Source organism: Naegleria lovaniensis, assembly GCF_003324165.1.
Source record: "Naegleria lovaniensis strain ATCC 30569 chromosome Unknown tig007, whole genome shotgun sequence".
NCBI classification, from domain to species: Eukaryota; Heterolobosea; class Eutetramitea; order Acrasida; family Naegleriidae; genus Naegleria; species Naegleria lovaniensis.
Genome location: NW_025407829.1, coordinates 636,414 through 659,597, shown reverse-complemented (window position 1 = coordinate 659,597; position 23,184 = coordinate 636,414). Strand labels below are relative to the sequence as shown.

Below are 23,184 nucleotides of genomic sequence, written 5' to 3'. Positions count from 1 at the left end.
CTCAGAACAACTCTGCAGCGATGAGAGAGCAGGAGTACAAATGTTCAATGGTGATGAGCCTTTTTCTGAAATCCTGTTCTTTTAACTATGCTCAATAAACAATATGATGAGCCATTACATGAGAGAAATGTGTTGTTGCGAGCCAAAAGATGATGAGCTTCCGAAAATGTTTTGAAATTTGTTTTTCAAGTGAGCGCAAACAGCATTAATCTTCTTCATCATCATTGTCATCATGAGTCTGAGAGGATGAAGGAGGTACTTCAGCCGTTGTTGATGAAGTTCTATAGTATCGGTCTCTCTTAGACAACACCTCAACTGTGGCCTTCCGTATACGATTCATTTCCATGGCCGATAAATTGGTCAAAAGATAACCAGGGAAATAATCCGTAGGCTCCACATCTCCAATACCTTTGGTAAGCCCATCAGTGAGGTTGTCTCTTCGTTTATCTTCGAGAGTTTTCAACAGTGAAGATATTTCTTCTGGATTGTCATCAAAATCGTTCTTTGCTCTTTTTTCATTAATTATTGTTTGTTGTGATGAATAGTAATTCATAACGAATAATTATTATGAGGAATTGATGGATTTTTACACTTTAGACATTGTGAACATGCCTCTCTCAACAACCACTTACACTTTCAACAACAAGTATCCAATTTCAAGAAAGTGAGGAGGCATTGGATAAAAATCATGAGATTTGGATGATTGAGCGGAAGCTTCCTCCAACCAATCGACTCTCAACCACTCGGGAATGACAATCTTGCATTGATTTAACTTTTTGAGTTGAATGGCAGCCCATAGAGGAACACTAATTTCCTGATTGGCGAGAGCTGGTCCAATGGTATGCGTAATCATTTTGATTTTGGGAAGGTTTTTAGTAGGCCGAATAGAAATCATGGTTTCTTCAGCCAAATATTCCAATTCTTCGTTGGAGAGAAATTCATCTTCACAGTGTTGGCGAATCATGGTTTTGCGCAACGCTTTTAATTTTTAAAATTTAAAATTCATGAATTTGAATTGGGCGGGTAATGCTTCATCTTGTATCCATTCGATGTCAAGTTGTTCATGGGAATAAATTAGAACAGAATGTCATGTTGTCTGGAGGTATTGAGACTGGACTCATCGTCTTCATCTTCTTCATTGTGAACAATTCCAACAATTGTGGGTAGCGTGTTGTTGGATGCAGAACTCGAACGATGCCTCATTGCAACACTACCACTAGTACGACTCATGGAATGAGAATTGAATCGCATCAATTCATGACTAGATGAACATCGTGACTCATCGTCGTCACATTCTGGTTCCTCACTATAGAGTTCTCCTTCAAAATCATGATTGTTATTCATACTTCTGTACGAATAAATCGTAATATCCTCTTCAGCAATATCTGGAGGTGTATGAGGGGTGAATGAAATGTGTTTGTACAGGATGGGAAGCGCAGAGGATGCATTCTTGGAAGCATTCGATTCGAAAGAAGCTTCAGGAGAGAAGGGTGTCGAAAAACCATTTTCATTAAAATTCATGCCTGACAATACTGGACTCGAGACTTGGAGTGTCTCCATGTTGTCAATATCTGAATAATTTTGATAAATTCCTCTCAAATGTACAGTTAAATAAATGTTAAAATCGTCTGTAGCAGAAAGGTAAGGGAATTGTCCTCCTTGTTTCATGAGACATAGTCGAATATTATTTTGTGGATGATAGTACTTGCTGTGAAGTTCTGTTCTCAAACTCGTTGGATATATCATGTTCACATCGTCCATGCAATCAACGATTGTGATACAAGGACAGGTGTTATAGGGCTTGGCTATTTTCTCAATTATTTTCTTGGTGTTAATCATTCGCTCGTCACTAATGAGACAAAGTCTCGACGCGAGTTGCTTTTGAGAGGTTTCATCGGTAATCTTGTCAACCATATATTCAATGGCGTATAATATTTCATCATTATTTGCAAACTCACGATCCTTAAAGGGAGAAAATAAATCTAACACCTTGGTAGAAAGAATGAATTTAGGGGCTAGTATATACAGGTCATTGAGGGGTGAATAATCACTGAAAATCTTGTTGTTCATAAATCCATTGACTATCATGAGACTTGCAACCTTGTCAGGATACTGCTCTGCGTAGCATTGAATTAAAAATGCTCCTAGACCACATCCAAAAAGATGAACCAATTGTTTTGAATTATTTCGATTTTTTGAAATGATTAAAGGCTCTGATCGTTTCAAGTTTCCATTCGCTATCGTAGGTTTAGGTGGAGATGCTGCACTGTTCATGGTACCATTTAAAAACAGAAGAACATCCAAAAACTTGTCAAATTCCATTGTAAATTCATCGATTGTGGTGCAATGCGAGGGTATTTCCACACTTATTAAATTTAAATCTTTGCCCTCGTCAAATACCATTGAAAATTGATTGTAAAAATCTTGTGAAGAACCCGTCAAATCATGTAACATGATCAAAGGCGGTAGCGTGTCTGAGTGACAGCATTTGAAATAGGTCCATTTGTTATTATTGACTTTAATCACAGTTGGGGAGCATAGTGACTTGAATCGTTTTAGGGTTTCTTTTTGTTTTGGAAATTCTGTCATTGTGTACAATGATTCCTCGTCATGAGAGCCCTTCCGACTTGTGAAGGGTTTGAGCAATGTTTTCGTTATCGTGTTCATCATCAAATTACGTGCGTGAATAATCCAATGAAAAGCCTATGCTATGTAAAAAACAAAATTGTTCACTCCGGAGCGAGTCAATCTCGTCAAGATTTAATGTTATTTACAGAATATTTCCAACAGTCAATGCAACTAAAACGCTCGGAGCTTGCGCTAGTATTTTTTTCGGAAGTTATAAGACCTTCGGAGGCCTTTCTTTGATGACAAAAAACAAGCTCCGAAGCAGAATGTTTTTTGAAATCATGCATCCCCAAATGCGTCAAGTTGGATCAACACTTGCACCTTTCTTATTTCAAAATTGAATTCAAACGAGTCTTGCTGCAATGGTTAAGAGGTCCATTGTGGGTGGAGATGATTTTTTGGAGGCATATTTACGACTACGATGAAATAAATAGCATGAACACAACAACCATGAACGTACCTCAAAATTATCTTGATCTCACCTCGGAACTGTTGCAAGAAATATTGAATATCTATACGGATGAGAACAGAATATTTACTTGTTGTTTCAGGAGAGAGGATCTAAAAACTAAAGAAATCAATAAGGAATCAACCATGTCATCTTTACCAACCACAATTTCGTATCAAGTCTCAATTTCAAAACCAACCAGGGAACAACCCATTCCGAGCTTGGTTTATGATATTCGAGTCGGGTTTAAACTTCCTTCAAACAAGATTTTGAAAAACCTTTCCTCTCTTCCTTTCATACAGCACGTTTTGTTTTTCGTGGAGCACCGGAAAGAACCATTTGAGATCCATTTGCATATTGAGGATGGCGTTTTAACGGATTCGAGCGACACCATCAAGAAGGAGTTTGATTTAATGGCTCTCATTGATCAATTCTTGGGTAAAGAACTTACCATTTCCTCAAAGGAACATTGAAAAACTTATTAACTTTCATGACCTTGTATTGAGATCATTGAGATCAGATAAATTAAATTTTTATTCGTCCCATAATTAAAAAATATTCTTTTTAGGTAATTGTAGCCAGACCAAGACTGGCCACAAGGTTCAACGAAGAAAGAATTTCTTTCTTGTTCCACCACGAATGATGATTCCATTATCTGATCTGCTACTGAAAACAACACTTGTTGACTCTATTAAATCCAACACTTTGTCTGATTGAAATTGTTGAACTTGCGTATTTAAACGTTTACATGTTCAACATTATTCTCGGAATGGAATAATTTTATTGATGCTGTAACAATTGTTTTCATTGAAGCTGATGCTTCATCAAATTCATTTATAAAAAATGATCAAAAAGAGACAACCCAAGAATATTAATCTACGATCGAAGGATGCAACGGGTGAGCATTCCTCTGCGTCTGCTTCATCATCGGAAACAACTCCTCACTCGGAGGAAGAACAACATGGTACTGCAACGAATGAAAAGAATGTTATTATTCCGAATGATGATCATCACACACAAGAATCTACATCTAACTCCTTGTCAACATCAACAACCACAACATCAAATGAACCCGTTCATGAAGATAGTACTAGTGCTGATCACAAAATAACACACAGTGCAATCACAGATGAAGAGGAAAATGATATTAATTCAACTCTAGAGAAAACAAAATTAAAACAAAAATTGAGAAGCAGACCGAAAGGAATGCAAGCAAATTTAAAAACTGGAGATTTATTTGATTTAGATAAAATTAAGAATACCAGTGTTAAACGAAAGAAGGAACAGTTAAATATTTTGCAAGGAGGTACACAAGGTGGACTTGTTGACAGAAACAAAGGAGAGTGGATTGCCATGAAATTAGCAAATATGGATAAGAAAGAATCATCGAGTACCATGTCACAACTAGGAATGGACTTGAATTTTACAGATGCAGAACTGTCCGAGCAAGATAAACGATTATTTGAATATATTAGAGAAAAGATGAAGGAACAAGGCTACTCGTATGATGACAATGTAAATATTAACGATAGTGATGAGGAAGAAGCTCAACAAGCTGCTGCTTCTTCAAGTACATCTCAACGTGATGCCAAGAAAAAATCAGATATTAGTGTCAAGGAAATTCTAGAGAAAGAAAAGGAATTGTACAAATTGCCTGAAGAGCTAAAGGTCGATAAAATTGAAATTGAGAATATGAGCAAACGAAGAGGCAAGCGAAGTGATCCAACCAAGCAACCTGCCAAGCCAATCTCAGAGGAGGAACGACAAAAACTATTGAGTGGTGCAATTCTTGAAGTTCCACTTTCCACTGCGGACAAGATTCAAAATATTAGGGAGACCAATGAACGGGTCAAAGAACTGGAAGAGAGTGGACAAAAACGAAAATATACCTATAATACGGCATCAGACGAATACGTTTATACTCAATTCAAAAAGAAGTTCGCACATAGAAGATGAAAGAAATAATCAAATGGCCAATTATTTATTTCAAAAGAGAAATCATGATTAAATCATGTTTCTGCAATGAACACAACGATTTGTGAAATTTGAAAATCCCTCAACGTGAGAGCTCTCACTATTGAAACAATTAAGGCATCCAATATACTTGGCACAACTTGTCATCATTGTGTAGTTGGAGTTGAATCGGAATCATCTTGAAGATTTGCAGCACTCTCGCCAAACGAATCATGCATTCCATCTTCATCATCGCTCGATTCAATGTCGCTTGTCGTCTCCTCAATCTTGAGCGAGAAGGGTAGCCAGTTGCCACTCGTACTGAGCAACGTAGTTGAGTGAGGATTGACTGGGGAAGTAGGAGTAGCGTCTCCCTCAGTTGATGTCATACCAACCGGAGGATTGGAACTTGTGTGATCTTTGGTTTGAGAATTGCCATTCTCCATTGGTTCATCTTTCCTAGCTGAGGTCACCTTGTCGTTGACCACTTGAATCACATCCCTTCGACAAATTGGACATGTGAAGGAGCATCGCATCCACTGAGTAATACATGACAAGTGAAACACATGCTCACATTCGAGTTTTCTCGTACAGGATTGTAACTCCTCGACATGATTCAAGTTAAATGATTCGTGACAAATCGTACAAATTCATTCTCACGACATTCCTCAAGCGTGGGTGCTGGAAATTGTTCTTTCAACATTCTACTAATTCTTCGATATTCCAACAAACGAGAGGCTTGTATTCTAATTCATTAAAAGAGTTGTTAATCAATGCAAATAGTAACAAATCAATGACTGCAAAATGAAGTCCATTGTTGTACCAAACATGCATATAATGCATGGTTGCAATGACGAGCAGTAAAATTTCCAACACAAATCGTGTAACATAAATAGTTTCATTGTGAAATATTGTCGAGAGAAGCTTGCTAACAAATGACATTTCAGTATTCTTACGATGAGTATCATTGTTAATGAGTCCAAAAATTTCACACACAAATCCTCCATATTTGGCAAATATTCGAGTATTTTCCAAGAACAGTGTAACATTTTCATAGATAAATAATAAATAGTACGAGTAGTCATTATTGTAAAATCCAATAATATATATCGTTGCGAATATAATCATTCCCAAATTTGTAAAGAAAATAATTGACAATAAAGTAATCACTTTGAGATGCTTCTCCTTGTCTGGAGCAATGACATCTTCCATCATGGTTGACGACCTCACTCGACACACAATATTAAAACTTTTCAAAATACCAGTCACCGAGAGCCATACAATCCAAATTATAATTTCATTTAAATAATTAATATTCTTAAAATGATTTAAAATATAAAATACAAATAAGGTATTAATGGTTACGTAGGGAATTAATCCATTTGAAAATGCATCCTTCTCTTTCTGAGTAACATTTCCCAAAAATTTCAATAACACATATCTGCATGCATAATACAGCAAGATGAACACCGTATGCAAATGAACCAATACTCCGATCTTATTTTCCAAAATTAGATATCGATAATAATTAAATAATTCATAAAGAAGGAAGGTGAATAGAGTGATGTTTTGTGGTTGCTCCGAAGAGATGGAATGATCATCCAATGATGGCGATGATGAAAGAGGCGAATATAATTGTTCTCCATTCGAAGAAGAAGTGGAATGAAAGACCGTTATATTATTTGTACTCGAATAAATCATTTCGGAATGATGGGTTTTCAAATAAACGAATCGGTAATAGAAGAATAGTGAAAGACTGAGAGTAATGCTCAGTGTTCTCCATGCTGGAGAAGTGAGGGTTAAATGGAGCATGATCCACGAGAACCTTCTCGTGTAGGATGATCAAGTTTGTTGTAAATCCTCTAACAAAACAACTGATGATGAATTTGTAGTTTGGAATGCAATATATCAAAACAGTGTGTATGTGTGCGCGTGAGTTAACTTCCAAAATTCACTCGTAATAACAACGGAAAGAAAGTATAATGCAAATCGTGGAAATTGAAGACCCAGTAGCCGTATTACTTGTAAGATGATGATGATGGCGAATCATGCAATGCGTTTTTTTGCGTTTCGCTTTCATCACTATGCGCAAAGAACTTGAGGCAAAAGATGGAAAAAAATATTAATCGTTGAAATTTCAGCGGAAGGGAATATATTACTCTCTTTGGAGGATGATGAACCACATGATGACGGAAGAGAGTCGTACGAGACCATGGATGATCTCAACGGACGAATCATCATCATTAGAAAGTAATCCTATTAGCAAATCATATGATGAAATACCCGCATCATCATATGACGGCAAGACGACAACTGGATCAGTATCCGCATCACTGTTGGTGGATGATGTTATTCATGAAATTCTTCAGTTTCTTGATTCATTATTTATTGTACAGATTTGCATGAAAATTTCAAGACAATGGCGAGAAATGTCGTTGAGAATTCCTTTATCATTGACACTAGATCCGATAGAGGCAAGGACATTGTCTATTTACAAGCCAATATATAAGGGCTCAAAACTTGTCGAGTACATTTCTCGTAGTGAACATTTGAAGAAATTAATTTCATTGGATTTGAGTTCTAATCGAATAGATGCAGATTGTGCTCAAGTTTTGGCAAATAGTGAACTTGTGAAAAATTTAACCATGTTACGTTTGGCTTCAAATGATATTCGCTCAAAAGGCGCTGAGTTTATTGCAAATAGTCAGTATTTGACAAATTTAACATCATTGGATCTATCTGAAAACCTAATTCGTGCAGAAGGAGCTGAATTTATAGCAAATAGCAAAAGTTTGACAAATTTAACATCACTGGATTTAAGTTCGAATGAAATTCGTCATAGAGGTGCTGGATTTCTTGAAAGAAGCAAAGTTATGAAGAATTTGGTTTCATTGAAATTGTGTGATAACATGCTTTCATTGGAAGGTACTAAACGCATTGTCAATTGCGTCTATTTGAATAAGTTAACATCCTTAGATTTGACTAGTAATGGAATTGACTCGGATGGAGCTAAACTTATAGCAAATAGTGAAACATTGACCAACTTGACCTCATTGGATCTATCTTCCAATCGAATTGGTCCGAAGGAGCAGCAGCTATTGCAAATACCAAATGTTTGACAAATTTAACTTCGCTTAACATGTATAACAATCGACTTGGTTCAAAAGGAGCTGGCCTTATTGTAAACAGTACAACATTGAACAATTTACGGACATTAGATGTGTCGTACAATGGAATTCATACATACAGCGAAACTATTGCAAATGGTCTTATTTTGACAAATTTGACTTCATTGGATTTGTCTGGCAACAGCTGCTCAACACAAGAATACAAATATCTTGTCAAAAAGTTGGCTTTATTGGATTTTACCTTGGTGTACGGTCTTCAATTTAAAAGACAACAATTTTAATAATGTGTAATATAATAGATCATCAACATCAGTTTAATTGTCAATAATGTATTATTAATCATTGTAATGGCCCAACAATTGTTGACAACATTTTTTCGAACAACAAGTTTATTGAGATCATATTAGAGAACAAGCTTCTTCAACTTTGTTTCTAAGGATTGAGTTTTTTCTTGTTGTTCGCTTTGAATATATTTTTCAGTTTGAGATCGTATCTTAATAAGCGTGCCAATCCAATTATTGTATTGTTGCCACTCTGCGCCACTCGTTGGAGAGTTCGAACAATGTTTAGTAATGAATGGGTGGGCAAGCAATTCTGAAACTGTGGCTCGTTCTTTGGGATCTTTTTGTAAACAAAGTGCAATAAAGTCACAAACCTCGCTTGAATATCCTTGTTGAGGAGAGAGAGAGGGAGGCGCTTTCATTTTGATAGCATTCAACAATTCCCAGAAAACGCCAATAGGTTTGTCTTGTTCATCTCTGAACGGGAATTTACCAGTGACCGACTCGAGAACGATAATTCCCAAAGCCCATACATCGCTTGCAAATGAATACTTTTTCCCTTCAAGTCGTTCAGGGCTCATGTATGTTACAGTTCCTACAAAGGATCCACATTCTGCACCAGTGTGGTCCAGTTCAGCACTCACTCCAAAATCTGATATTTTAAATTGACCCTTGCTGTTGAATAAAATGTTTCCTGGCTTTAAGTCTCTATGTACAAGGTGACGCTCTTTATGTAAATATCTCAACCCCAACATTACTTGTTGCAAGATTCGAGATAAAAATGGTTCTGGTATTGGACCTTGAACAGTTTTAATAATATCGCTCAAGGACCCGCCTTCCATGTACTCGAGAGCAATTTGAATATTTCCTTCTTGATAAAAAGCACCAAAAAACCCAATCTTTAAAATCAGATGATTGTCACAAAATGCCCATGAATATTAGGTTGCCGCAAATTGTAAAAGGGATAAATGGATGGAGAATACAAAGTCAACAAATTCCTATAATAAAAACACCTACCAGATGGTCATTCGAAGCGGAATACAATGTTTGCAACTCGTTGACTATGGTCTTTCTTTTCTGGTCATCAAAAACAGAAATGTATTTGAGAGCCAATAACTGGCCCGAGTCCTTATGACAAACAAGATAGACATTTCCAGATGATCCCTTTCCCAACAAGTGTTTCGTTTCCAAATCATTCAAAGACATGTTTTTCCAGCTCTGATTAATTTTAAAATCTCCTTTCGTAAAGGATCCGCTTTGAGTAATATCAAAATCTCTCGGAGGTGCCTCACTTTCGGAAGCACTGACTTTTAATTTGAGTCCTCTCATTTTTCAATACTGGTAAAATCAAGAGTATGATGAGATGAGGAGATTTTTTTTTGAAGTTTTGTTCATTCGGTTCTATTTGGTTTTCGTAGAGTTTGAGCGCCTTTTTAAACTTATCAACAATGGTTATCCGGATGTAATTTGAGGCTGTGAATTTCATCAAGGTTTTAAAGTTAACTACTTTGTGGAATGGTGTCCGTGATAAAACAGATCGGAAAAAGTTATCTTGTTTCATGAAGACAAAGTCCTCGAGAAAATAAAATGCACTATGAGCCAACAATCTTCGTGATGGTGGTGGCTTGCTGTTGGGTGCATGTCCTCAAATGTCACCATAAATGTTAATTCACATATCAAACGTCCACTACGATGCACTACGGGCCAGCAAGGTAATGCACTATTGTGAGTCAGTAGTCAAAAAAAATGTTAACCGACAACAATCCAAGCCAAGACAACACTGGCTGTGGTGTTACAACAACATTTCATCAGCTTGATTCGGGTGGATGTTTAGATTGTATTTTTAATTATTTGCCTCAGGAAGAGAAAATTCCAATCCTAATCGATGATTATGAAGAGTTGAATTGGGATTCATATTTTTATGATGATGATGGTGATGATAATATTGAACTTGGAATTTTGCTCTCATATTTGTCATTGGACGACCATGAATCAAAGTCAAACAAAGAGAAATATATTCCAAGTAACGGGATTACTGTTGTGCCTGACGATTATTACGCCAAAAATCAGAGCAAAGGCAAATTTATTGGAGTACTTTCCGAAATAACACCACTCTCTTGCTTTAAATTAATATTCACTGACGATATACAGGAAAAATTTCTCTCTAAAATGAACGATAGAAGGCAATCACGAGTTGATCATATAAAATTGCGAGAAGGAACTAGAGGAAAACCCTTACAACCTAACATCAAAACAGATCGTTTGGAAAATAGAGAAAATTATGTCAAACGTTGGACTACTCCATTTACATTAGAGGACTCAAATAAATTCCTATCATGCTTTTTAGCAATGAGTGTGTCTGCATTACCAACATTGCACGACTATTGGGAAAATCCAACGTTGAATAATTTAGGGCTTGGATTGTTCTTTCAAAATAGATTACCTAAACATAAATTTTTGGAAATGTATCGATGTATTGACATTGATGTCGATGATTGGTTGGATTCCATTAAAGAGAAAGCTCAAAGTATTTGGGATGTATCAACAAACGTTTCAATTGACGAGTCAATGATTCCTCACAAAGGAAGAAAATGTCCTCATCATGTTTTCATTCCTAGAAAACCTCATCCACACGGAATGAAATTATTTACGGCAGCCTGTGAAAGTGGATATATATTCAATTGGATGTTGCATAAGAGAACGAGTGAGGAACCTAAAGACTTACCATTTCACAGAGTGATTAATCCTCATTATGAAAGAGGGGCCAAATCTCAAGTGGTCCATTCTTGGGAAGTTGTGAGTGCTATGATTCAACCTTTGACAAAACATCATGTGTTGTATATGGATAGCTATTATGGAGGAATGCAAGTATTCAATATTGCCATGGAGAAGAAACATGATATTGTGATGTCTTGTAGACAAGATAGACCAGCAGTCATTTTCAAAAACGGTACATATACACTTGAGCAAAATGAATTAGGAGTGAAATCCATGAGAGGAACTACGTACAAAGGATACTCTTTTGCAGCAAATTCAATTCCGAGAGGAGGAGTAAAACGAGCAGGACAGTCATCGGAACAAGCAAAATCAAAGAAAGTCAAATTTACGAATATCATGAGCTCCTTGCATGATGCAACTGCGTACGTGCCAACTCAACGAGAGATTATTTCCGGAGATGATTATTTGAAAGATATGGATCTAGTTCCTGCTAGTTTTCACGACTATTTGAAGCATATGGGTGGTGTTGATCGAGCAAACAGTTCAATCATGTCTGCCTATTATCGTCACCGAGTGTTCAGGTGGAGAGTAGCAGTGTGGATTTGGACAATGAATTTGATGGTCCATAATGCCAGAATAATATATAACTCTCTTTCCCCCAAACCAATGACTCAATCCGAATTCATAATTGCTCTTGCCAAAACCATGTACGAAGTCCCAACACACTCCCACAAACTAGTACCAATTCCGAACGGAGAGAAGTTAGATTGTAGAATATGTTATAGATTCTACACCAGCAAGAGTGGAAAGAAGAAGAGAAGCAAATCTACCCACATGTGCACAATTTGTGGCCCAATACATGTTCAATGCTTCAACAAGGACCATGACAGGTTTGTTCTTGATTCCGTCACTGGTGGTGCAAGAAGCAATAAATAAATTATTCCTGATGCGTAATTAAAAATTCGGCTCATTTTTTACGCTCATAGTGCAAGTGTAATTTCTAGAGGAAGTCGAGTTGATTTCAGTAAACTTTGAATTTTTTTTATTTTCGATAACAAAAAAATGGCTCAACGGGAAGTCTCTGATCAGCCCATCACACTCACTGATGATGATGTAATTTTGGTTACAGGAGGAACTGGTTTGTTTGGGAAAGCTGTAGAACATATCGTGAAGAAGGATCACATTAAAGGTAAATGGGTGTTCTTGGGAAGCAAGGATGGTGATCTCCGTGAAGCCGATGCCTGCAAACAAATTTTTGAAAAGCACAGACCAACCTATGTGATTCATTTGGCTGCTTTTGTTGGAGGACTTTTCAAGAATATGAATTTTAAAGTGAGCTTTTGGTTGGATAACGTGAATATGAATAATAATATTTTGAATTGTTGTTATGATTTCGGAGTGAAAAAGACAATATCATGTCTCTCTACTTGTGTCTTCCCAGACAAGATTGAATATCCAATCACTGAAGATAAACTTCATGAAGGACCTCCACACTTTAGTAATAATGCATATGCCTACGCCAAAAGAATGCTCGACATGTTAGGAAGATGGTACAATGAAAAGGCTGTTAATGAAGGAAAATCATGTCTCTTTACAAGTGTCATCCCAACCAATTTGTTTGGGCCACATGATAACTTTAACGTGGAGGCTGGTCACGTCTTGCCAGGACTCATGCACAAATGTTATAAGGCTCAACAAAGCGGCGCTGATTTTGTTGTGTTCGGTTCAGGAAAGCCATTGAGACAATTTTTGTATTCCCACGATGCTGCACGTATGTTGTTGTGGACCATGTTCAATTATCAGTCTGAAGAACCAATCATGTTGTGCGTGAGCGAAGAGGACGAAAAGAGTATTGGACAAGTTGCACAAAGTATTAAGGATGCTTTCAATTTCACTGGTAACATGGTATTTGACACCTCAAAAGCAGACGGTCAATACAAGAAGACTGCAAGTAATGCCAAGTTCTTGCGTTTGAATCCAACCTTCCAATATACACCATTCGATCAAGCAATCAAGGAAACAGTTCAATGGTTTTTGGACAATTATGAAACTGCTAGAAAGTAAACGACCTTCTTATATATACCCCAATAAAAGTTTGGTTGCTTGCTTTTATGACCAGGTCAGAAGAGAGATTTCAAATAAGTCGAAGTCGTTGCAAAGAGCATCATCCAAACAAGTTGTAAACGCCTGACAAGTAATTTTCCTCACGTCAAACATCAAAAAAAACGTTTTTCATTTGCAACGAGCGGAAAATCACACAACGCGTTGTGCCACTATTCCATCATCGTCCACATACCCTCATCGGATTCCTTCTCCTCAACCATTTATTGGATCTCATTCATCATCACAACAATTAACCTCCTAGAAAATTTTGACATATTTGAAAACTCTCATACCCCACTCTTTACAACAACGCAACAAATAGATGAAAGAAAAAATCATTGCTCGTCTCCATCTCGAACAATTCATTCAAGATGAAGTTCTCTTCTATTCCATCGTTCTCTACGAAAAAGAAATTTATTATATTTGTATTTGTGCACATTTTGTATATCTCTTCAAAGAGTCTTTTACTAGCGCTCCCATTCCTATCGCATTGGAACAAATCCACTGTGTGAATGTCTATTCGGATCATGTCTCTAAATTCAGTATTGTTGTTGTTGCGAACAAGAACACATTGTCGGCTCGTGGTGATGATGATGGTGAACATAATAATAATGGTTCATTATCAAGAACCACTTGTCATGATACTTCTACTTTGAATGGAAATCACAACAACAACAATACGAGTGATTCAAAATCATCCTCTTCACAACAAACCATGACAAATTCATCATCATTGACACATACACTCACATTGGAAGCATCCAATCGAACTCAATTAATTAAGGAATTACAAATTCATTACAAGACCAATAAGGTCCTCAAAAAGTGGCAATTCGATAAGGACATGGATTATGATTTAAAGATTGTGTACAAGAATTACTTGGCAACGACAAGCGAAAACTTGTCGTCGTCGTCCTCGTCGTCGATGAGTCATTCAAACGACGAGACCATCAAAAATCCACTACAAACATTGAAATTGGATCGACTCCACATTGTCAATACCAACTCGTCCGTCTTGAAATATTTACAAACCAATTCACCATCGGTTCGAGTAGAAAAAGTATTCAATGGATATTGGTTTGTGTTAAATTCAACAGAATTGAATCGAAAAGTCGTTTCCATGACTGGTAGTAGTATTAGTACTAATAATAATAACAATGGTGGTAATACTGGTGGTAACAACAATAATTCTTTGGAATTGAAAAGTATGAACAATAACTCTTCAAAAGCATACCATGACGTGACCTTTGAGTCCAAAGGAAATTCTCAAGCATCCATTGTACCTGACAAGTTAACTGTGAAAATCATTCCCATTAGAAATTCAAATGCTCCCAAGACGAATATTCGAACCTTTGCTCAGAAAATGATTTCCAACCAATTGTTAACGTCATGCGCTGATTTTGATGTTCTACTCGATGAAGAATTTCTCAAAGAACGATCCATCTACAAATTTGACAAAACCATCACAGAAGCGTATCAAATTAAGGTGAAATATTGTTACTATCCACAACTTTTCACAAGCAAACCCAAACATTCGAAACGTTACGATGCATTTAATTTGGACTTGCTTCATGATTCACAATCTTCTATTCTTCCTCATGATCGTATCAAACATGTAGTGGTGTGTCGAAGAAGATTTATTCCACCCTATGCCACACACTATCAAGACATTGTTTTTGAATATGATTATGCAGATAATAGTTCGAAGGCAGCATCTCAAAATGAATTATTTAACATGTGCGTACAGTCGTGTAATCCTCTTCCTCAATGCTTTTTATATGATCAATTAACGATTCGAACCAAATTGGAATCGTTGGCATGTGACGAAGATTTCTATTGTTGGGTTCAATTGAAATTTGGTTTGAAACCCGAATTATATCCTCTCAAGTGGGGACATGAAGTTGGAGATCATACACGTCCTGAAATTTTTGTCAAGGCCGTGGGTGACGTGATTGATTGCATCTTGTCACAACCAAAAGACCCTTCAACCATTCATGACCCATTCTCTGTGGAACATGATCTTGTTTACAATGTTGATAGTCCAGATACTGTTAAAAATCCAACCATTCAACACATCATTCAATGGAGAAACAAAATCTCGTATTATTTGGCGTACTATTCCGATTCGATTGAATATTCAAGTTTTGAAAGAATTGTGAAAGCATTGCTTCACTTGAAACAAATCGGAGAATTGGCCAAAGATAAGAAAATGCAGCATTACAAACGTACATTGATTCTCCTCATGGAATACTTCCTTCATTTGAGAATTGTGAATCAAGAATATGACTTTGAAAAACCAATCGAAGAAAAGATTGAAGAAATTGAACAAAAAACTGATGAAATGCATTACAGCTTTTTCGATATGAATCAAATGAATATTGCAGTTCAACATCAAATGAATGCCACTGTTCAAGGTGCAGCATCATCATCATCAGGAGGACTCACTCAATTCAATGATGACATTTTGTACGATGAAGCTGTCGAGAAGCATGTGGAACAACTTAAAAACAATCAATTAGCCAAACAGTTGCAATTAATCATGTATCGACAAATGCTTATTGGTGGAAAGAATAATATTGGTGCCAGTAGTGGAGGAGGTGGAGGTGCAGTTTCATCGAATCACACCTCGAGAACAGTTTGTAATATGAACACGACCGTTTTTTTGAGATTGATGAAATTGAATTATTTTGTGGGAGTGTTAGGAATGTCACCCTTATCGTAAGTATTGTACCATTATTCGAAGAAGAAGAGAGATTATTGTTGTTTCATTCTTACATGATATTTAACTTTTTCACACAGATTTGTCAAATTACTTTCCAATGCTATTCATGTGAGTTCCATGTACCACTATGAAACGATTTATGAAATTTGTTATGAAATTACTTCATGGTTAAACAAGTGTGAAATGGATACTTCAAGATCTACGGTTGGTTCCATTTCCTCTCCTCATACCATTCTGCATGACAACAGTGCTACTACTGACACCGATTCCACCTCCAGTAACGAAGCGATTGACAAAATTTCCGAAGAACGAAAGCTCTATCTCCAAATTCGAGAAACTCTCTGTTCCTACACACCCTTCTTACACAGTTTGTGTTCATTATTGCAATACGACGATGAAGGTCTTCTCGGAGTTGTGGCCAGCATTCTCGAAAAATTAACCTACTTTTCTGAAAATGTTCGAAAATGGTTCACTTCCAATGATTATTTGCAATTTTTAGTGGATCACATTGAAGCATTCAATTCACGCACTCAACCTTACTTGGCCTCTTGTTTTTTGAGAGTCTTGCGCAATTGTTGCAACACCTCTGAGAAACGTTCGGTCATTACCAAAGATGGAGAATTAGTTCCACTCGTGGTGCGTCACATTCTTCCGAATATTCTCTCGGCACTCATTCCAGAATCAGTGGCCTATTCTGAAAAGTATCCTTCATTGATGAATACCATTCCATTCGAGAGTTCACAAAGAGAGGAATTATTGAAATCGGCATTGGATGCTCTTCTCGTAATTGTTCAATCTTCATCCGAACATGAAATTGGAGGAGAGGATGAAGATGAACTCATGAGTGAACTCATTGTGAATGAAACTTCGATTCATACCTTGATTGAATTGTTGGGACATGTAGTGAGGAGAATGATGATCGCTCAACAGCAACAGCCATCATCCAATTCATCACCTTCTTCTTCCAACATGAATTTGAGTAGTGGCAACTTTGCTTCCATTAGAATTCCCTCCTATTTGACTTCATTATTGAGTATTTTACTGGCATTATCCTCTCATGAATATTTCAGAGGAGTGGCCATTTCAATTGTGTTGAGTGGTTTCAGTGGAAGTGTTATTCGAGGTCTTCATCGTAGCATTGCCAATAGTCAGACCTTGATTACCTTACTCGTTCAAATTTTGAATATTTTAATGCCTTTCATTCCGAATGGCAACCATAACAATGGTTTTGTCACATTCAATGGCAATGTTTTTAACAATGGAGGAAATAATAGTGGAAATCATTCAGTCATGTTGCAACAATTACATCGTTCGGGAAGAAGAGGAGGTGGAAGTACTATTCATGAACAACAGGCTCAATCCGTGTCACCAACCAATGCTTCGCGAGAGGGCTCTAGCAATCATGCATCATCAGCGAGTGGAAACAATACTCCTTCAGCATCATCCAATTCGAATGGTTCTTGTCCAATGTTAGTGGAACAATTAGCTCAACTTCGTCTCAATATTACATTGGTATTGAGTACTTTATTAATGTTATCATCCAATTCTAAAGCTCTAGCTGAAATGAAAGACAACATGCTTGAAATTTTAATTCGAGAATTTGAAGGAAAAACTTCACAATTGCAATTACCATCAGAAATGACGACAAATTCCGAGAATAATTACACAGATGCGTCTCCTGCCAACATTATTGGATCTTCTTCGACCATTTCTTCTGCAAGCACGATTGTCAAAGTAATCACTTCTGTGACGACTCATTTACAAAATCGATTAAGAAATGGAGTGTCCAATGGAAAAAGTGGAAATCCAACCTCTCCAACTTCATCCAATGCTAGTAGTAGTCGATTAAGATTTAATTTATAAATTTCAATAAATATCAACCAAATTTTCACATTAGAGGTCAATTATTTGTTATCCCGAGTGTGAGTGTGTCAGTAATTTTTCCAATTTTAAAAAATGTCAAAACTGCGAAATTTGCCAATGGTTATCATCGTCATGGTTACAATGATGATGACTCTGAATTTCATTCCGAAACCATTAATCCTCGTATCGAGTCAACAACACGATGTTCAACTTGACCAACCATTAAATTCCCAAACTTTCAAATCTACTTCAACCAAATTATCATCATATATTATTCCGAACATTCCCTATTTCTCTCAAATCACAGATTATTCCTGTGGAGCTGCAACCTTACAAATGGCTCTCACCTATTGGGATTCTTTATATCATCATCATCCTTCTCGAGCAGATCACTCGTTCTCATTGAACAAGCCTTCAACAACAAGTAATACTATTCATCAATTACCCCAAAAAGTAAAAATCATTGATCAACGATCCATTATTGATGTTGCCAGAACTTCCAACCACACCGGAACCAGCTCATTGGACGTGGTTCGGAGTGCCAGATTTTCTCCATTGAGCTCAACTCCCATTCAACAATATTATCTTCAATTTCCTTCGTATGCTCCTGAGCATGGTTGGTTTGGACAATACATTCATTCTTCCAACTCTCAAAGATTGAACCATGAAAAGACTCATCTGGACACGGATTCTTTATATGACCACAGTGGTTTATTGACTGTGTATTATCCAGAGAGATCCAGTGAATCATCATGGTTGCACTCTAAAAATTGTAAAAAGAAATTGGGAGGAGGAGCATTGGATCAAGGAGTGAACTGTTGGGTTTCTGAATTGGTCACTCAATTTTTGAAGCAAGACATTCCAGTGATTTGTTTAATGTTTTATGAAAATCCACAAGAGAGTGGTGATTATGAAGGGCATTATCGATTGGCTGTGGGTTATGAATCTGAAATGGTGACAACGTCGAAACAGATGACAAAACCTTCTGTAAATGAAAATTCAAAAGAATACACAACCACGAATGAAATTATAACGAGAATTATCATGTATGATCCATACGATCGAGATGGAAATGCACCCATTTCCAACTTTACAGTAGAGGAATTTTGTAATTTGTGGAATTATACCGAACTCAGATTTAATGATACCTGTTATAGACCTTATTTTGGAGCGGCATTGCTGCCATTGCAACTTGTTATGGATTCACTGGATCGTGTGAAATACACTCTACGAATCCGATATCCTTGTTTTAAATTTTCCCAAGTTGGACTGCAAACCACTCCACTGGATCATGTCTATGCACAAATGACACTATTTGGAAAAGAATTTAGAAATGAATCGAGTCCAATACTCTTTCAAACCAAAATTCCAATCACTATGAAAATGAATCATTGTCAAGAACATGATATCGACATTAACTTGACGCAATATATTCCAAATACACAGCTATTGGAACAAGTGACTCACATTCGAGTAAACGTGAGTGGTACAGTCTGTGATAAGACGTTGAAATGGCTCTATGAAGAAAATACGAACAAATTTAGCGAAGCTTACTCGTATTGCGATCAAGTTGGAGGTAGTATTCTCATTTCACGATAATTGTTTTCAAACGACCCAATTTCACAGCATTTCAATTGCCAAATTCCATCTGAAATTTTTGATCAGGAATATGTGATGATTGCACGACCCAGCACAATGGTTGATGCCAAGTTAGTTATCATCTTCACTGGCCCAGAGTAAGGCCTTTGGTGAACAAGACACATTGAAAAGAGCATTGGTACAAGCACAAGGACATGTGTGATGAGTTCATGTAAGTAATGGAGAGAATCAAAGGGTAGTTCGAAAGTATTTGAGCTCTAGCAAGAGATCGAATTTTTAAATAAGACAATCAACTACTACAGTTGGCCAACAAGTAACCAAATTTCCTTAATGCTCTCCCTCTTCACAAAATGGAGATTCGGAATTTCGTAAAACTCGAATTTACAGCTCAACAGAAAATTTCTTGTTTTGATGTTCAAGGTGTCATTTTTCACTTGCCAAATTGTCTCATACCCCAACCTTTCTTGATATTCAAACCACTCGAAATAAATTCACACCTTTTGGTTGCTGTCATGGTTGCACACTGTCAGAAAAATAAAAATGGGCAATTGCTTCTCAGGCCAACGAGAGACACAGTCATCCAAGAGCAGCAGTAACAAAGGTGGAGCAGCTGCATCCAATACCGCAACAACAGCAACAACCACTGAAAAGCCAGAAGTGAAAACCAATGAGCCATCAACATCATCAGTGAAACAGCAAGAAAACTCGGTAGCCACCACTCCCTCAACAACCACCACCACGAGTACAGAACCCCAGAAGACCCAAATTTCGTCGGAAGAGCCCAACTCGTCGGATGAAAACAACAACTCGGCCAAGACTTTGGAAGCCAAGCCAACATCATCATCATCAACCAATACTGTTGAAACCACCACTACGAGCAGCAATTTTGACTCTATCACCAATTCCTTCCTATTAAAACCTGCTTCTTTGGCACGTTATCTCATTGGACCCAAAGGTTCCACCATCAAACAATTACAAGAAGAAACGAGCTGCAAAATCAATATTCAAGACTTGGACTCGGATACCAAACAAGTGAGCATTGAAAATTGCACAACTCTCTCGCCCGAGAAGGTCTATCAGAGATTGATGGCCGAATTGAAAAAGTATGGCTGGGAATATGATGGAAAGGAGAAACAATTCATTGAACATGAAACCGAGGCCATGAAGTTATTTAAAGAGTTGGAAAAGAAGATTAGTGAGGAGTCTAAACTCATGTCCGATTGTTTCGAGAGAGCTTCCAAAGCTCATGAGAGTGGAGATGGAGCCCTTGCCAAACAATTAAGCGATGAAGGTAAAAAGCATCAAGAACTCATGAAAAAGTATCAACTCGAGTCAGCTCAGACCATGTTTGAACACCTCAATAAGGATAAGGGTGATTTCGAAATTGATTTGCACGGCCAATACGTCGACAATGCGATGGAATTTTTACGGAAACGCATTGAAAAATTGAGAACTGAGAAGTCGTCCAACAAATTGACCATCATATATGGAGCAGGAAATCACTCAGATGAAAAAGGACCAAAAATCAAACCAGCTGTGTTGGAATATTTGAAGGAAGAGGGAATTACTTTTGAGGAGATTAATCATGGAAGTATTAGTGCGAATATTTAAACAAGATTTGGTCAAAACATCAAATCCTATTGAGATATATTAAACGGAACTCATTCACCGTGTGTTTGTCCATTATGCTAATTTATCGTTTGTGTGTTGCGAAAATTCGTGTCAACTTGTGAAATTTCACAAACGCACCCACATTCCAATAAAAAAAATGTTGCAAGAAGACCCACAACTCACCCTCTCGGCACGTCAACCCATTCAATATCCTCGTATACAACATTTGGATCAAATCATTGAAAATATTGGCCAAACAAAAGGATTTACTTTTCAACACAATGGGCCCTTTACATTTGTGAGTTATAAAATTGTGTCCAGTGAGAGCTTCCCTCCCGTTCCGATCAAAGAAATTTCAAAGACTCAATTAGTGATTGATTTGGATTCACATGAATTCGAGAGAAGAATGTTGAGAAGAGAAATTAGAGGACTTGTTTTTGATCGAGAATCAAAACGTTTATTATACAGATCCATGCCTAAATTTTTCAACATTGATGAGCGAGAGGAATGCAATTTGAAAATTGTCGAAAAGATGTTGATTCAATTGAAACGAGAAACTGGAAAAGAGAGGCCATTCATCTTGTTGGAAAAATTGGATGGCTCATTATGTACTCCATGTATAGAATTTTTGCACGAGAGAAATGACCACAACTACAATAGTGGTGGTGGCATAGTGTCACGCAATGAAACCACCCTCATTCCATTTCGATTACGTTTCAGAACCAAATTGGACTATCAAAATGAACATTCACAATCTATTGAGGAATTTGTGTATGGCATTGTGAGAGATGATTCGTTAGTAAGACCACAAAATAATGATAACAACAATAATTCACTTAATGAAAATGACGAAGACAATGAAATTACCACAGATGAATTGGGAGAAGCAACAAGCTCAACAACCTTACAAGAAGACTTGAGAAAATATCATGAAAAGAGGAAAGAGCTACATGAATCGAAATTACCCATTTTCTACTGCTCTCAACGTATTGCGGAAAATTTAGAACGAAACTCGCCTGTTCCTTTCACTTTGAGTTTTGACAATGGTGCATCCTTATTCGAACAAACCCAACATCTCAGGAATGGAAATTTGATTCGGTTCTGTGTGGATTGGATTTCAAAAGGTTTCACACCATTATTTGAATACTTTTCTCCTAATCATCGTGTGGTGGTCAACTATGGCAATTCTCCTTTCATTTCGTTACTTGCTCTAAGGCAAACCATTCTCGGAAATTTTGTCTCCTATGATGAAATGAAACAAACCTGCAAGGAATATGGCGAAATTGAATGTGTCAAAGCATGTACCAATGAAATCATTAACTTGCAAACAGATCTGAAATCAATCAAGAAATCCATCGAAGAAGAAAAAGGGCACGAAGGATATGTCATGATTCTTGAAAATGGTCTCATGTTCAAGATCAAATCGAATTGGTATTTGAATATTCACAAAACGAATGAAATGCTCATCACAGAGTCCATGAGAGAAGGTCGTATTTGGTACATGATTTTCGATAATACTCTGGATGATGTTTTACCACATGTTCACTCGGATGAGCACAGAAAGAGACTTTGTGACTTTAATGACAAGGTCATTTATCATCTCAATCAAACCGTCGAGTATTTGGCAGCTCTCATGCAGAGAGTAGAGGAGAAGGTACAAGAAAATTGTCTCACTCATGAGCCCAATGCCTTTATCAAAATGGCCAAAGAAACATGTAAAAATCTCAAGCACTCATTCTTTTGTGGCACGATCATGAAAGTGAAAGGGCTAGTGGAGAAGAAATTGCTGAATGGCGAAATTAAGGATGCAAGTGAGAAGTCAACTGAAACCAATGCTCTGCTGTTAGATTGCCTCGTTCAGTATTTGAAACCACTCGTGAAAAAGGTCGAGCTAATTCGTGATATTCTCACGAGCTATTTAGTGCTGGATTTGATCGAGCCTCATCAAACAACAACAGCGAGCAGTATCATATATTCGACACAAGAGGAAGCCATGAAAGATCTTATATTGTTTACTTCTCAGATGGATTAACATGGAATCTTAATTGAGGCACATCTTCCTATTGTCATAATCTCTTTCTCATCAGCAGGGATGATCATTGCCAATTTTTTTACCGTAAAACAGTGGGC

The 23,184-nt window shown here is 37.1% G+C and overlaps 14 protein-coding genes across 14 annotated transcripts; 9 read left to right on the top strand and 5 right to left on the bottom strand.

Moving 5' to 3' along the window:
* Window positions 1-205: 205 nt before the first annotated feature.
* Window positions 206-964, bottom strand: C9374_014150 (uncharacterized protein; the record flags this gene model as incomplete). The annotated part of the gene is made up of 2 exons (XM_044690106.1): window positions 206-509; window positions 633-964. The coding sequence occupies 2 exons, from the start codon at window positions 962-964 to the stop codon at window positions 206-208; spliced, it is 636 nt and encodes a 211-aa protein (XP_044553582.1).
* A 110-nt stretch (window positions 965-1,074) lies between these two features.
* C9374_014149 (uncharacterized protein) lies at window positions 1,075-2,589 on the bottom strand (the record flags this gene model as incomplete). Its single annotated transcript, XM_044690105.1, has 1 exon — window positions 1,075-2,589. One exon carries the CDS (start codon window positions 2,587-2,589, stop codon window positions 1,075-1,077), a length of 1,515 nt encoding a protein of 504 aa, XP_044553581.1.
* A 489-nt stretch (window positions 2,590-3,078) lies between these two features.
* C9374_014148 (uncharacterized protein) lies at window positions 3,079-3,549 on the top strand (the record flags this gene model as incomplete). Its single annotated transcript, XM_044690104.1, has 1 exon — window positions 3,079-3,549. One exon carries the CDS (start codon window positions 3,079-3,081, stop codon window positions 3,547-3,549), a length of 471 nt encoding a protein of 156 aa, XP_044553580.1.
* A 370-nt stretch (window positions 3,550-3,919) lies between these two features.
* C9374_014147 (uncharacterized protein) lies at window positions 3,920-5,032 on the top strand (the record flags this gene model as incomplete). The annotated part of the gene is made up of 1 exon (XM_044690102.1): window positions 3,920-5,032. The coding sequence occupies one exon, from the start codon at window positions 3,920-3,922 to the stop codon at window positions 5,030-5,032; it is 1,113 nt and encodes a 370-aa protein (XP_044553579.1).
* A 164-nt stretch (window positions 5,033-5,196) lies between these two features.
* Window positions 5,197-5,565, bottom strand: C9374_014146 (uncharacterized protein; the record flags this gene model as incomplete). The annotated part of the gene is made up of 1 exon (XM_044690101.1): window positions 5,197-5,565. One exon carries the CDS (start codon window positions 5,563-5,565, stop codon window positions 5,197-5,199), a length of 369 nt encoding a protein of 122 aa, XP_044553578.1.
* A 160-nt stretch (window positions 5,566-5,725) lies between these two features.
* Window positions 5,726-6,730, bottom strand: C9374_014145 (uncharacterized protein; the record flags this gene model as incomplete). Its single annotated transcript, XM_044690100.1, has 1 exon — window positions 5,726-6,730. The coding sequence occupies one exon, from the start codon at window positions 6,728-6,730 to the stop codon at window positions 5,726-5,728; it is 1,005 nt and encodes a 334-aa protein (XP_044553577.1).
* Window positions 6,731-7,212: 482 nt separating this feature from the next.
* Window positions 7,213-8,148, top strand: C9374_014144 (uncharacterized protein; the record flags this gene model as incomplete). The annotated part of the gene is made up of 1 exon (XM_044690099.1): window positions 7,213-8,148. The coding sequence occupies one exon, from the start codon at window positions 7,213-7,215 to the stop codon at window positions 8,146-8,148; it is 936 nt and encodes a 311-aa protein (XP_044553576.1).
* Window positions 8,149-8,560: 412 nt separating this feature from the next.
* On the bottom strand, window positions 8,561-9,767 carry C9374_014143 (uncharacterized protein; the record flags this gene model as incomplete). The annotated part of the gene is made up of 2 exons (XM_044690098.1): window positions 8,561-9,337; window positions 9,456-9,767. The coding sequence occupies 2 exons, from the start codon at window positions 9,765-9,767 to the stop codon at window positions 8,561-8,563; spliced, it is 1,089 nt and encodes a 362-aa protein (XP_044553575.1).
* A 417-nt stretch (window positions 9,768-10,184) lies between these two features.
* C9374_014142 (uncharacterized protein) lies at window positions 10,185-12,092 on the top strand (the record flags this gene model as incomplete). Its single annotated transcript, XM_044690097.1, has 1 exon — window positions 10,185-12,092. One exon carries the CDS (start codon window positions 10,185-10,187, stop codon window positions 12,090-12,092), a length of 1,908 nt encoding a protein of 635 aa, XP_044553574.1.
* Window positions 12,093-12,218: 126 nt separating this feature from the next.
* C9374_014141 (uncharacterized protein) lies at window positions 12,219-13,220 on the top strand (the record flags this gene model as incomplete). The annotated part of the gene is made up of 1 exon (XM_044690096.1): window positions 12,219-13,220. The coding sequence occupies one exon, from the start codon at window positions 12,219-12,221 to the stop codon at window positions 13,218-13,220; it is 1,002 nt and encodes a 333-aa protein (XP_044553573.1).
* A 361-nt stretch (window positions 13,221-13,581) lies between these two features.
* Window positions 13,582-17,844, top strand: C9374_014140 (uncharacterized protein; the record flags this gene model as incomplete). The annotated part of the gene is made up of 2 exons (XM_044690095.1): window positions 13,582-15,977; window positions 16,059-17,844. The coding sequence occupies 2 exons, from the start codon at window positions 13,582-13,584 to the stop codon at window positions 17,842-17,844; spliced, it is 4,182 nt and encodes a 1,393-aa protein (XP_044553572.1).
* Window positions 17,845-17,937: 93 nt separating this feature from the next.
* On the top strand, window positions 17,938-19,443 carry C9374_014139 (uncharacterized protein; the record flags this gene model as incomplete). Its single annotated transcript, XM_044690094.1, has 1 exon — window positions 17,938-19,443. The coding sequence occupies one exon, from the start codon at window positions 17,938-17,940 to the stop codon at window positions 19,441-19,443; it is 1,506 nt and encodes a 501-aa protein (XP_044553571.1).
* A 540-nt stretch (window positions 19,444-19,983) lies between these two features.
* Window positions 19,984-21,054, top strand: C9374_014138 (uncharacterized protein; the record flags this gene model as incomplete). The annotated part of the gene is made up of 1 exon (XM_044690093.1): window positions 19,984-21,054. The coding sequence occupies one exon, from the start codon at window positions 19,984-19,986 to the stop codon at window positions 21,052-21,054; it is 1,071 nt and encodes a 356-aa protein (XP_044553570.1).
* A 157-nt stretch (window positions 21,055-21,211) lies between these two features.
* Window positions 21,212-23,086, top strand: C9374_014137 (uncharacterized protein; the record flags this gene model as incomplete). Its single annotated transcript, XM_044690091.1, has 1 exon — window positions 21,212-23,086. One exon carries the CDS (start codon window positions 21,212-21,214, stop codon window positions 23,084-23,086), a length of 1,875 nt encoding a protein of 624 aa, XP_044553569.1.
* Window positions 23,087-23,184: the final 98 nt, after the last annotated feature.